Source organism: Glarea lozoyensis (assembly GCF_000409485.1).
Source record: "Glarea lozoyensis ATCC 20868 chromosome Unknown GLAREA3, whole genome shotgun sequence".
NCBI classification, from domain to species: Eukaryota; Fungi; Ascomycota; class Leotiomycetes; order Helotiales; family Helotiaceae; genus Glarea; species Glarea lozoyensis.
The window spans coordinates 718265-730294 of NW_007360998.1; the positions used below are offsets into that span (position 1 = coordinate 718265).

A 12030-nucleotide genomic window follows, 5' to 3' on the forward strand; every position below is an offset into this window, starting at 1 on the left:
GGCTCTAAAGCAGAGTCAGTGATTGTCAACATGTAGCGAAGGGAAAGGCCTACTTAATAGGCGAGGACGACATCCCATGAGAAAATAGTAACGATAACTTCGCTACTGACTACGCCGCCGACAGAACTTCCGCGGCGGGGTAATCCCATGGGAAACCATGCTCGATAACGGAGGCCCGAAAGTCAAAGTTATCGGGGCTTAGAGATAAGTGGTAATCGAGATGACAGACACTAGACAGCCAGCTGTCTCGGCCATGCACAATATTGGCAGGCTTGGGCAGAGAGGTGGGCGCCAGAAAATCCAGCGTTCTGGTGGTTCGGAACGGGAAGCATTGTCGTGGCTGGTAGGCTAGCTGGTTGTGTGTTGAGGTGTGTCTGCCGCTTTTGGAAGATCAGTAAATGGACGAAAACATGCATTCTGTGTTTACTGACTTACGATATACTCCGCAGTAGCTGCTTTACCTTCTTGACGCGGCGCTCTCGTCTCTTATTTGGTCGATAGCTACCGTCTCCTATTTGGTCGGTAACTATCGTCTCCTGTTCACTCGATAGCTATCGTCTCCTATTTGGTCGATAGCTATCACCCTGAAATCGGTTTGTCCGGAGCTAGGGTTTAACGGTTGGTAGAGCCCGACACTATCGGTTGGTAGCTATCGCCGCCATTATCGAGTAACTGTTACTTTCTTCGGTCTTAGTTCCAGGAAATCCACGATTCATATTGCCGGCCGTCCGTTGTTTGCGTACAGCCACACTTGTCTTCCCGAATACAAGAAAAAAGCTCGTCTAAGGTGTTTTGGCTTGGGCCGCTGAGAGTTGCCGAATTGGGTGCCCAGGGGAAGTTTCGCGCTTTTGGGAACAGTCTTTAGAATGTACTGTCTAGGCGGAAAGAGGTTGATGTACCAATTGTAACGTAGAAGGAGTGCCGATCTGTGAGAGGGAATTGTTGGTTGGATGGGTTCGAGGTACAGCGCATGGTACAGGATTTGGAGGAACTTGATTTTTGAATTGGAGTGTTTGCGTGTATGTAAGGGAAAGCATGCGAGTTTGTGGGGGTTTGGCTTGGGATATTCATTGGAAAGGGGCGCAGATTTCGGTTAACGTACATTTCTCAGACTGACTTGTTGACGTGCGAAGAAATGATGGCAATACAATGATCCATTTAGCATAGCAATGCTCATATTGACTGCATATTATACAACTTATATTGCCTCCATAGTTTTCTAAACTCATGTAGAAGTGAACACCAACCGATGCATAATTTCCACACCCGACAATTCTTTTGGGTGGGGGGCTGAAGGTCACCAACCGGCAACACTTTTCAAATCCATAAGCAATCAGTTCGAGTTTCAATGAATGCCCATCGGAGCTTCACTTTCATCCTGCAGTGACTTCATTTTTAATTTTAAATGGTTCGTCCGGTTGATTTCTTGGATTCTTTTTTAAGTGTTATTTCTGTTTCAAATAGCCGCATTCCACTATGTGCCTGGTTTATTATAGTTATCCCCATTCAAATAGCGTATTACTGCTGAGATGTTGTTTGAAAGTACATGGCGCAACACTTGGTATCTAATTCTTTTAATCGCGTTCAATTTTCACTTTGATGTGACTCTATGTAACATTCTAATTAAATTAACAGCCGTCTATTGTTTAATGCTTCTTGATGAAATCTATGCGTGTTATTCAGGCTTATGACATAAACATGTAACTTAAAATAAGTTTATTTCACAGTCAGATTGATTGACTCAAGGAAACTTTCCCAATCCTTTCAAAAGCCTCAACTTCGTCTTATCTAGACTTATAACACTATATCTTAAACTTACAATACCTTTTGTCTAAATATCTAAAGCTTCTATCAGGTTGAGTTTTGATTCAACTGAAGCCGCTAAAAACTGTTTTCGGATCTTGAAGAGCAATTTTCAAATCTAGTAACTTTGTGTAAGACTCTGAAGCAATAATGAAATCCAAATCTTCAATTTTTCTTTGTTATCTAGACTCAAAACATTACATTCTCAAATTAGATTCTGGTTTTTCTGAGACTTCGAAAAATTCATTAAAACTGAATCTTAAATCTGCTTATCACTTCAGTTTTGTCGAATTCTCGTGACATATTCTCCTTCTCATTATGCTAGATTTACAAGACAACAACAACCTTGTTTGATTTGGAGAATAATTTTCACTCATTTACTATTTTTATTTTCAAGTGCTATAGATTCTTAATTGTCTATTCTAAGATACATGTCAATTGAGGATAAGTGTACAAGTTGCTTATGTTAAGCGAGATGAGGGCCCCTCCTATTCACTTCTCATTATTTCGGCTGACCGGCGTTCCGTTTCTCAGGCAATTGAATTTTAAGGTCACCATGCCCTATATTTACTTCAAACCCTTTCAATCCCTTGGAAATCTCACCATTTTGGAATTGCAACGATTGTTTTCACATCCACGGGATACCTTCCTCTCTCCATAGTCACCACACAGTGGGAAGCGAACACAGCCAGGCATTCTTGAATTTTCAGAACCATCAAAGCCTGCGGTAAAGCCGGTGGCTGTCGCAGAGACTCCAAGCAAGCCCGTGATAGCAACGTCCGCCTTTCCTCCGTTGCCTCCAAGTACGCCTTCAGTATCATCTGTGCAGTCTCCAATCTATCAACAACTGAGGTTCTGTACCTAATCTCAAACGCTTCGATATATTTGAAGTAAGTCCAACTTTCAGAAACCGACCCATTCAGTAAGTTGTGAACATCCAACCCCCACCAAACACGCCAAGCTGCAGAGATCGCAAGGTTTGTTCTTGTTAACGTGGAAGATCTTCCACTCTCATACACTTTTTAACGTGTACGAGGCCTCCAACCTCGTGCTGCAAAGAGCTTTCATCGTCAAGCACTTCAGAGGACCAATTACTGATTCGCGATCTGTAAACAGGCTCTCTCACCGCTGAACGAATTCATATTCTCGAGCAGCTCAACCCTACAATCCTACATAATCGATCTTGCCTCCTTTCTGCTACCTACCACCCTAACTGACACTTCCTCACACTCGCTATGGATCATTCGACTAGAGGAGCTTTCCCAGAAGAAGGATCTTATCACGACATTCAATGTTTAGGTTGGAGACCTCCTAGCCCTTTGGGCTCTACAACATCCCGCATTAACTTCGTTCATCGGAGACCTCAGCCATCCTCTATATCTGTACCTTGGAGTTATACTCTGCAATTTGCACTAGGCGGAATGCCCGACATTGCAAACTCGTCTTCCTACAATCCTCCTTCCCCTATTATGCCTGTCGCTACTACCAATGGGGATTCTGCCGATTCCGATGGATCACAATACAGTGACGTAGCGGAACAAGGGAGCGTATATGAAGCAAAATACGAGCAATTCCAGCAAGATGAGAAGGCAGAGGCTGCAGAGCATCAATCTGCTGATGAGGGAGGGCATCAACCTGTTGTGAGAAATTACAGCGTCAAAAAGCAAGAGCATGGCCTCTTTCCTTTCGTCTCACATACGTTATCGTTTAGCGAGAGAGCCTGATCTGTAAGTTCTGACAAGCACCAAGACAGTGAGAGTTTGCTGACATCCCTGCTAGACGCTCAACATCATTGGTGGAGAGGTTCCAGTTCCCTTCGACGTTATCAACAGATTCTGTGGTGATGCCAAACGTGAGAGGGAAGAAGAGGAGACACTGTTCTGTGATACCTGCGAACGTGAGATAGTATATAGTCACGGTATATCACCTCAGTTTATGACATCAAAAGACGCTTGGTACACCTGTGGAAACTTTGGTCCAGAGACTTATAGGTCTACATGCCTTCCTTTTCGCACTCCTGGACCTCCTCGTAATCCTCTTGTTGCTATGGATCGTGGGAAGGAGAGTTTCAAAAGACAACGCGCAATTCAAAGAGTTGTACTTCCAGAGGCTCCAACATGGGAATATCGCGATCCTACAATGCTACAATCAACCTCTCAGGAAATTGGAAGCTCCAAGACACAACACTTGAGTCAGAGAGTCATACTTCCAGAGGCTCCAGTATCGGAATTACCTAATCCTTCAATGCTTGATCCAACCCCTCGGGAACTTCAAAGAGTCGTACTTCCAGAGCTTCCATGGGAATTACGCAATCCTTCAATGCGTCAAACCTCTCAGGCACTTGGTGTCATGAACGGCGATCTTGCTAGCGTTGGGAGTTTTCAATGACTGTTATTGTGCTGACCAGTGGAACGAGAGCATGTTTGAATTTGAAGATTTGACTCCGGATGATGTTGAGGAGGATGGGGAGCCTAAGAAAGAGAAACCACCAAATTGAAAGAGTGCCAAGACTTCACGTGGAAGGAGCGAACAACATCGTTGCGCCACTTTCTATGCATGAACCAGCAAGCACGACGATGACAACTAAAGCTAAGAATGCTGCAGAATCAACCGCATCATCGAAATCCTCGAGCACTCTTTCCAACCCCGGCTGTGACAGCGCAACATCTTAAGCTTAGAAATCCCTCACGAATCGATCACATACAAGTCGTTCCTAACTATCTTGGAAGGGTAAAGAGCACAACGCAGTTAATCAGAATCCGGGCCATGTAAAATCATGTATATCAGCGAATCTGGCCGGCGTTTCTTCCTACTGTAGTTGTGGGAGAGCAATCTATTAAGCTTCGAATAGCGACCGCAACGGAGACCAAGACAACGAGGACAGGTTATATAGAACCAACCACATTATCCAAATACCCGTCGCTGTTTCCGACTCCGGTGGTGGCAGAGCAGCTTTTCAAGGTTGAAACGGCCTCGCGAGTCGGTCACATCTACGAGATTCCGACTGAATCTATAAAGAGCGGAAGAGCACGGCGCGGATCAATAAAATCTGGACCATGTAAAATCATGTATATCAGCGTACCCGGCCGGCGTTTCTTCCTATAAGCTGTGGCAGAGCAACTTTTTAAGGTTGGAAAGGCCTCGCGAGTCGGTTACATCTAAGTCGCTCTAACTTTTTCGACTTTTCTCAGCTGTTCTAAGGACTAGCAACTGCAGGATATATTTTGGAAAACGTGTTGCTCGGGCTCGTGGTTACTTTGGATATGCTTCAAGTCTTTCTTTTGTAATTTCCGTTTACATTTCTTTTGTATCTCTCTTCTTTTCCTTTCCCAACATCTCTGTACATTAGCTTTGGATCAGGATCTTTCCCTGAAGGTTCAGTTACAGATGCTATTGTTTCTATCTCTTTGGTATCAATGGTGTAACATAATCCAAATAAAAATCTGGCAAATGAACAAGTCTTCCATAACCATGATTATGTTCTATGATGACTGACATCTCCATCCCTGTTGCTCAACAAGTAACATCCTCAGCTGATAGAACTGTATGATGGGACTCCCTGGATAACTCGTTCGGTCAGAGTTTTGTATAAACTGAAATACACCTAGAAAGACTAAGAATTCTAGGATATATTGATAAGACAGAAAAGAACAGACGAGGACATATACCGTACCCAACAAACTGGAGGTCATCATGATATCGAGAAACATGGTAATTTATGTGCAACTCTCACGTACATCGAGAACCTTGAGACTTACAGTGTTTTACTGACCAACTATGGAGTTTGGTTGCGATACTGCCTATGAAGAACTTGAACTCAGGCTCTGAAAGCTCATTGAGCTGAAGCTGCTGGTTACTACCAAGTATTAATGCAACGCTAGTCTGCCGAACGAGTATCTATGTACTCGACCAAACACATCCGACGTACTTAAGCTATGTACAGCGGCTGTCAAGATGTAATTCTAACACCAAGGTACCCTCAAGTAATAGCCATTCCATTTGTATCTCGTTCTTACTCTTTTATCTGTTACATATGTTGTCAATGTATCGATTGTCGTACAGCCTGCCTCTTCTTGAAGTTTTCTCAAACGCTTCCAGCTTAACACATCTGTCAACTCCATAGGCCTTCTGAAGAGGAACAGTTGACACGAGTTACTTGACACAAGAAAAAGCAAGACTAGTCTTCAGATTATACCATTTAGCGGGATTGCGAGGTTGGAAAGTCCTACTCATCTCCCACGGGGTATTCAAGTTGTCTTCAGCTCTGGAGTTATAACCAAAACTCTAAACCAGGGGTCAAAAACAACTCGTTCAAAAGAGCCCTTAGAAATCCCTTAGATGGCACTTCTTTAAAGCTCAAGAAGGATTTATCTCTGAGATTAGGGTCCCTAACCCCGCGGTGTTACGGTACTATTAGAACCAAGAAGAAGACATTTTGAGTCAGGGAGTAAGATAGTGACTAACCCTTTCCCCACCGGTTAGAACAGCAAATTCAATTTGGTAAAGCGAAGCGGCATAGTATAGGTAGCTCTAGGTAAATGCGGAGGCTCCCGACTCGGGAGTACACTCAGCCAAGGCTAAGTACAAATCCAAATTCTCGAAAAGGCCCTCCAAAATGTATAATCCCCTTTTCTAGCTTTCTAGCACTTGTCCCTCTTATCCTTAATGCTTCACGTATTCTTATATCTCTTAAGGTCTCTTATACTTCTGAAACCATTCGCGTACGTCTTCCCTTCTCGCAGGTATATATTGTCGGTCGCTCGAGTAGCTAGAAGCCTACCTCTTTGAAAGTATGGACTGAAGAAAAAGGTGTTTAAATCCGAATTCGAGATAGAGGCAGAGAAGACCGAGAAGAAGAGAGGTTCGAAAAGAGGTGTGTCGATTTCTAGTAGGTATTTAGGCGACAACGCTTCGTGTGATGAGTCTACCTCCAGGGCGAGTTGTACATCGATAGGGCTCTCTTTAGCTCTTGAGAAAGAAAGGTATAGGATAGAAGCGACTATGCTCTAAGTAGGTGTTCGCAGTTGGCTCTACATACAGGTAGATTGTTCGGCTTTACTGGCTTGAATAGAAGTGGTGGGATAACGCTGGTAGTTGTAATATAAGTTAGCAGTGTCAATGAAAGTAGCAACTCTTACTTTCGCTTTGAGGCCCATGGTTTTTCCAACTATCAGCGTGCATGGGACTTTTCTACACTTTGAACAGTCTGCTGTTCTTTCTTAAACCCACAGGCCCGGGAATGGAACAAGGTTGAACAGTCTCAAAGGATCCCAGAACAACATCTCTGCGGAAGAACACAAGCCTCCGATTCAACCGCTTGATACCTTTGTTGAAAGGCCGCCACAAAAGTTCACCCAGTGATAAGGGATTCCTTACAAGACTGTGCTAATATAGTCTTCCTTGGATGTTGGAAGCCGAAATGAGCCTACAAACCCAATTCCAATAGCGATAGCGGTACCCTGGATTTACCCAGATTTTCTTTGACGCTCTTCTCGAGTTCATTCGTCACCTTTTTACCTTGTCGAGAGTCATTCCCTTATATATATCCCTGAGAGAGTTGAGTTGTGCGATTTAAATGCTTTCCGTGAGTAAACTCTCGGAAGCCCGCAGTCCTGGGATTGAGCCGCCATTTTATTGTCCTGCAAAGCTCCAATAGAGATAACCACTAGTCCAACGTATGTTCGGAGTGTTCGAAGTTTGGGTATGGTTGGCACTGTTCTCGAGGTCAGCTGCTACTTCCTCATTGTTTTGTGATGATGTGGTGCGGCCAGTACCTTGGCAGAAACTAACTATGTAGGAAGGATAGTTCAAGCTCGTCGACACGCACTCAGAGAATGCAAAGAAACTGCAATTGCTCTCCACTGTTCCATATCGCTTCGCACTTCTGCTGCTGACTCAAGACAGCCTTTCATTTAGTCTCACGCCCTATGACGGCCGCCATTCCTTGTCTGTTCCAATGAAAAGTTATACGCTTTTGTTCTTGTGGTTTATAGCTTCGTTGTTCTATCCTTGATTGTTTCCGCTAAGCATTGCCGGACGCTGTGCCTTATTTGGTTCTACCATAAGACCGCGGTCCAGTATGCTTTTGAATGACTGCTCCAAGGCTCTGAGCGGTCTCTGCTACTATAGTCAGCTTTTACGTCGACACCGCCCTGAGGAGTGTGTGTGCTATTACCACGAACTAGCTAAGTAGAGGTACAGGTTCGTAGTACTCTAAGACGCAGAGGAGTCTGGCTTCTGGAGATTGAAATCGTCATTTATAGAATGGTTTCGCATATAAGGGAAAATACCCCAAAGAAGAGGATGTCTGGCGGCAAGTGCGGTCTAGCTTTGTTGATTTTGAGCTCGAATTTACTGTATCGTTGACTTGAAAGGGTGATCATGGTCTTGATAGCAATCCAGCTTCCTCGCTTGAAGCAATGAGCTACAGAACTTGGTTTTGTACCTATGATAAGATATCTATCAGTGATGTTTGTCGAAAACTTATCAACAGGATCAAAGGGGGTCGTCTCGAGAATACGCTTTTTGCCTGGCGCACCAGTGGGTGACAAGACTCACGGGCCACCTCTAACCGAGGTCGACCAAAACAACTCAACGCGCTCTCTTTTTTAGATAATTAATAATTAAATAACCAATAACCTAAATGTCTTACTAAACGCGTTCTAATACTCGCATTGAGCAGGAGAAAAGACGTGAATATAGTACGCCAAAGAAAACTGAGTTCTTTAAGGCGTGGGACGCGCGACAACCTGGGGAGGGTGTTAGGACGATTACTAAACAAGAAAGAGTATCGAGGACTGCCGGCCAACGCTGGCTTAAGGAGAGGGGTTTATATGGTGATATAGCAAAGAGAAAGAGTCGAAGATATACCTAGAAGCTAGGGCCGAAGCCAAAAGTACCCCCGACACTCGCAAAAGACCTTGTAAATCCGAAGACGAATCCTATTCGAGACAAGACCTACGGAACGATGGCTACTCACTTCGAAATTAATGCCCACCCTCGTATAATCGAAAGGAGTGTCAAGTCGAACACTAAGAATACTAGGAGGTACAAATAGGTATATCGAAAGAAAGAGATCTCGAAGAAAAACAGAGATAAGCGGACAGAATACGGTTTTGAGCACCGGTAAAAGAAGCTACCCGATTTTTGGACAACGGTTGTTTTTACGGACGAAGGGCACCTCGATCCTACTTCTTACCTTCAGGGTTATATTCTACGAGAAGAAGGAACCCGTTACGATACCGAAAATATTCAAATTCGAGGTGAAAAGAAGGGCGTAAAGCTCTATATGGTAGGGTGGATTAATTGGTACGCCAAAGGGCTACTAATGTTCTACTACGATAAGGAAGAGTCTTTAGAACCTCCTAAACGTCCCCGAAAGCCTCGACGAAGTCAAAAGCTTTCCGAGGATAAATATTAGTAAAAGATAATCGAGTAGGACGCGGCTATCGGTCACTAGAAATCGGTTAAACCGAAGGGCAATTCAATGACCCAAAAGTACTTCGTTGAACGTCTACTTCTAGAGTATATATCTACGCTTAAGAACCTCAAAGAGTAGTACTAACTAGAGGCTAAATGGCTCCTACAAGAAGATGGCGATCCTAGCCACGGTAAGCGTAAGATTAGCCTAGTAACCCAGCTTAAGGAGCGAGAAGGTATTAAGTCTTTATACTATCCTACTCAATCGCTAGATCTTAATCCAATTGAGGCAATTTGGAACATTATAAAGCAAAGAATACGGCGTAGGGAGTGGGAAAATCTTGAGCAATATAAGGCTGTTATTTTGGAGGAATAGGACAGGATCACTTTGGAGGAGATAAGAAGCCGCATATCTGACATGCCAGGTAGATGTAAAAGACTAGCTAGAACCGGTGGGAAGGTCATTAAGGAGGCAAAATGGTAATGTTTTTGAGTTATTCATAAAATAATGGCTGTTTACTCGTGTTTTTGACCATTTTCGCTTATTTCAGGGTGGCCCGTGAGTCTTGTCACCCACTGGTGGCGGCTCTCTTTAGTGGCCCAAGATGTATGAGGTCCCAATGATGGTAATGGAAGAAGGCTTGGAAGAAGGCTGAAAAGTAGCAGTCTATAGGTGTGCAAGGCTGAAAAATAACAGTGTATAGAACGGGGTCCAAGTCATCGGCCAATCGGCGCAATGATGTCTCTAGTCGCGTCTCGCGTACCTCCTTTACACTTGATTGTCACTTGCAGAAAAAGAGTATTTTCTCTGCGTCTTCTGCCATGAAACCTTGCATGATGTTAAATAACTGCAGCATGTAAAGTCTGGACGTGAGAGCTTTCAAGTATTCTATTATTTGACTGTAAAACTTTGAAGTGAACACCTTGGCCCCAACATGCATGCATCATGATCTTCCTGTGATGCTCATACTATTTAGCATATTCAAATTAACTTTTCCTGTATCCACCATTTTTATAAGCGTCACAAGATTGCTTGAAATCCATTGTTTGTGTGCAGGGTATTTCAAACCCATACCAACTGTCCTTTTAACGTGCGAATTTCAAACAACTCGCTCCTAAGACAAGGCTTTGTCCAACATGATCCAGTATTAGAGAAACCCGAGCTCTAGTTGTCCAGAAAGAAACCATATATCCCAAACCATCGGCGATTGAACCATGAAACTATTAGGAAACCATTAACAAACGTCGGAGAAAAAGATCAAAGCCTGTAATCTTGTCAGTCGCCCGCATGACTGGTGGTTTGCAACATATATTACTTTAAGGAACATACATACTGCTTGGTTCCGGTTCTTATCCACCCGCTTTTGATATAATCCGTTACACCATATGCCACCTTTTCACTGGAATGATATAGCGAAACCCCGTCCCAGACTACATGACTAGTGCTTCTAGATCTTCCTAATCGGCGCATGACACCTTTCCGTCTAGATGGATGTGAAAATCGCATTCGTCGGCCGCCGCATGAGGTATTTTTCTAGTAGTATGATTCCATACTTCTTGCGTGTACCTGCACTGCGCTCTGAAAAAGTCTGCCCCAGCTTCGGGCGCTTCATTGAAGAATTCTGCATACTTATCTTCGAATTCTTTCGTATCGCCAAATTCGTGCCATGAAGCTTCGTGGAGGTCAACTACAATCTCGAATGCCGCTAGGGCTCTCAGTTTACTACCGGAATCGGAATTAGAGTAGATTAATTTAGAGGCTCGCGGTCCAAAGCAACAGTTGTAGTCCATGTGCTTCTTCCTGACGTCGTCAATAAGATCGTTCATTAAATCGTCCATCCCTAACTGGTGTGCCAGGTGATACAGAGCCACGAATCTGGTATAATCGTTCAACTCGTAGTGGGGAAGCGCTTTTCTGTAGATGAAGTCGATCAAATGATCGAATGCGTCCGCGCTGTAATCTTCAGGGAGATATAGTTCTCCTGAACCCGCCTCCATAAAGCCTCTGTTGAAAGCGCCGTTAAAATATTTTGATCGGTCGCAGATTAGCTTCTTGTGCACTGAGAAATGTTTCCTTTTTTGCCCCACGTATATCTGAACAATTTCGTTTCCTAGTGTTCTGGTAGCAATCAGCATGGTCCAATCGGTTGTTCTCCATGTACAAGAGAGAATCTCAGTCCCTCTCGAGCTTTGTTCTCTGTATAAAACACTTACTCCGACGATAATATATCAGCTGCCGTGGTCTCTTGTGTTTGCGTTGATGAATCGGATACATGCTTAGAGCGTTCGCGGACCAACATCTCAGACTCGTAGTCTTCGACAAGCCGCTTTGATACAGGTGTCATGATAGGGATCAGGCCTCGTCGATCTATTAAGTATGAAGGAGATGCTAGGCGTAACGATGATTCAAGCGCTGCAGTCGGACGTTGTGTTTTCGAGGTAGATGGCAGGCTGGAGCGTTGGCAACAAAAAGGTTTCGGCGAACCTGTCAGGTAAGGCATGTTAGAGGTAGGCGAACGGTTAATGTTCGAGTCCAAGTAAACACAACGTCGGTCTGGCAACCCGGTTTCTCTATAGTTCTACAACATGGTCACTGATCAGTCCAATACCTCACCTCGCACACTTGTTTTATTCTCATCATGCATATCTCGTAGTAGTAGTTCCTACTTTTGTCAGGCAGACTGGATGAAAGAGCACCTAGTCCTGGACCTACCTGTGGGGTGTAATAAGAAGTGCTGCGCTAAAGACTTCCAAATATAACAGGTACCACAAGCATTGCACATCTTTAATTTGCAAAAGGGATATCGA

At 44.0% G+C, this 12030-nt stretch overlaps 2 protein-coding genes across 2 annotated transcripts; one reads left to right on the plus strand and one right to left on the minus strand.

Annotated features, from left to right (window-relative positions):
* Window positions 1-3038: 3038 nt before the first annotated feature.
* On the plus strand, window positions 3039-4191 carry GLAREA_00254 (uncharacterized protein; the record flags this gene model as incomplete). The annotated part of the gene is made up of 2 exons (XM_008085014.1): window positions 3039-3443; window positions 3583-4191. 2 exons carry the CDS (start codon window positions 3039-3041, stop codon window positions 4189-4191), a joined length of 1014 nt encoding a protein of 337 aa, XP_008083205.1.
* A 6489-nt stretch (window positions 4192-10680) lies between these two features.
* On the minus strand, window positions 10681-11567 carry GLAREA_00255 (POZ; the record flags this gene model as incomplete). Its single annotated transcript, XM_008085015.1, has 2 exons — window positions 10681-11341; window positions 11437-11567. 2 exons carry the CDS (start codon window positions 11565-11567, stop codon window positions 10681-10683), a joined length of 792 nt encoding a protein of 263 aa, XP_008083206.1.
* Window positions 11568-12030: the final 463 nt, after the last annotated feature.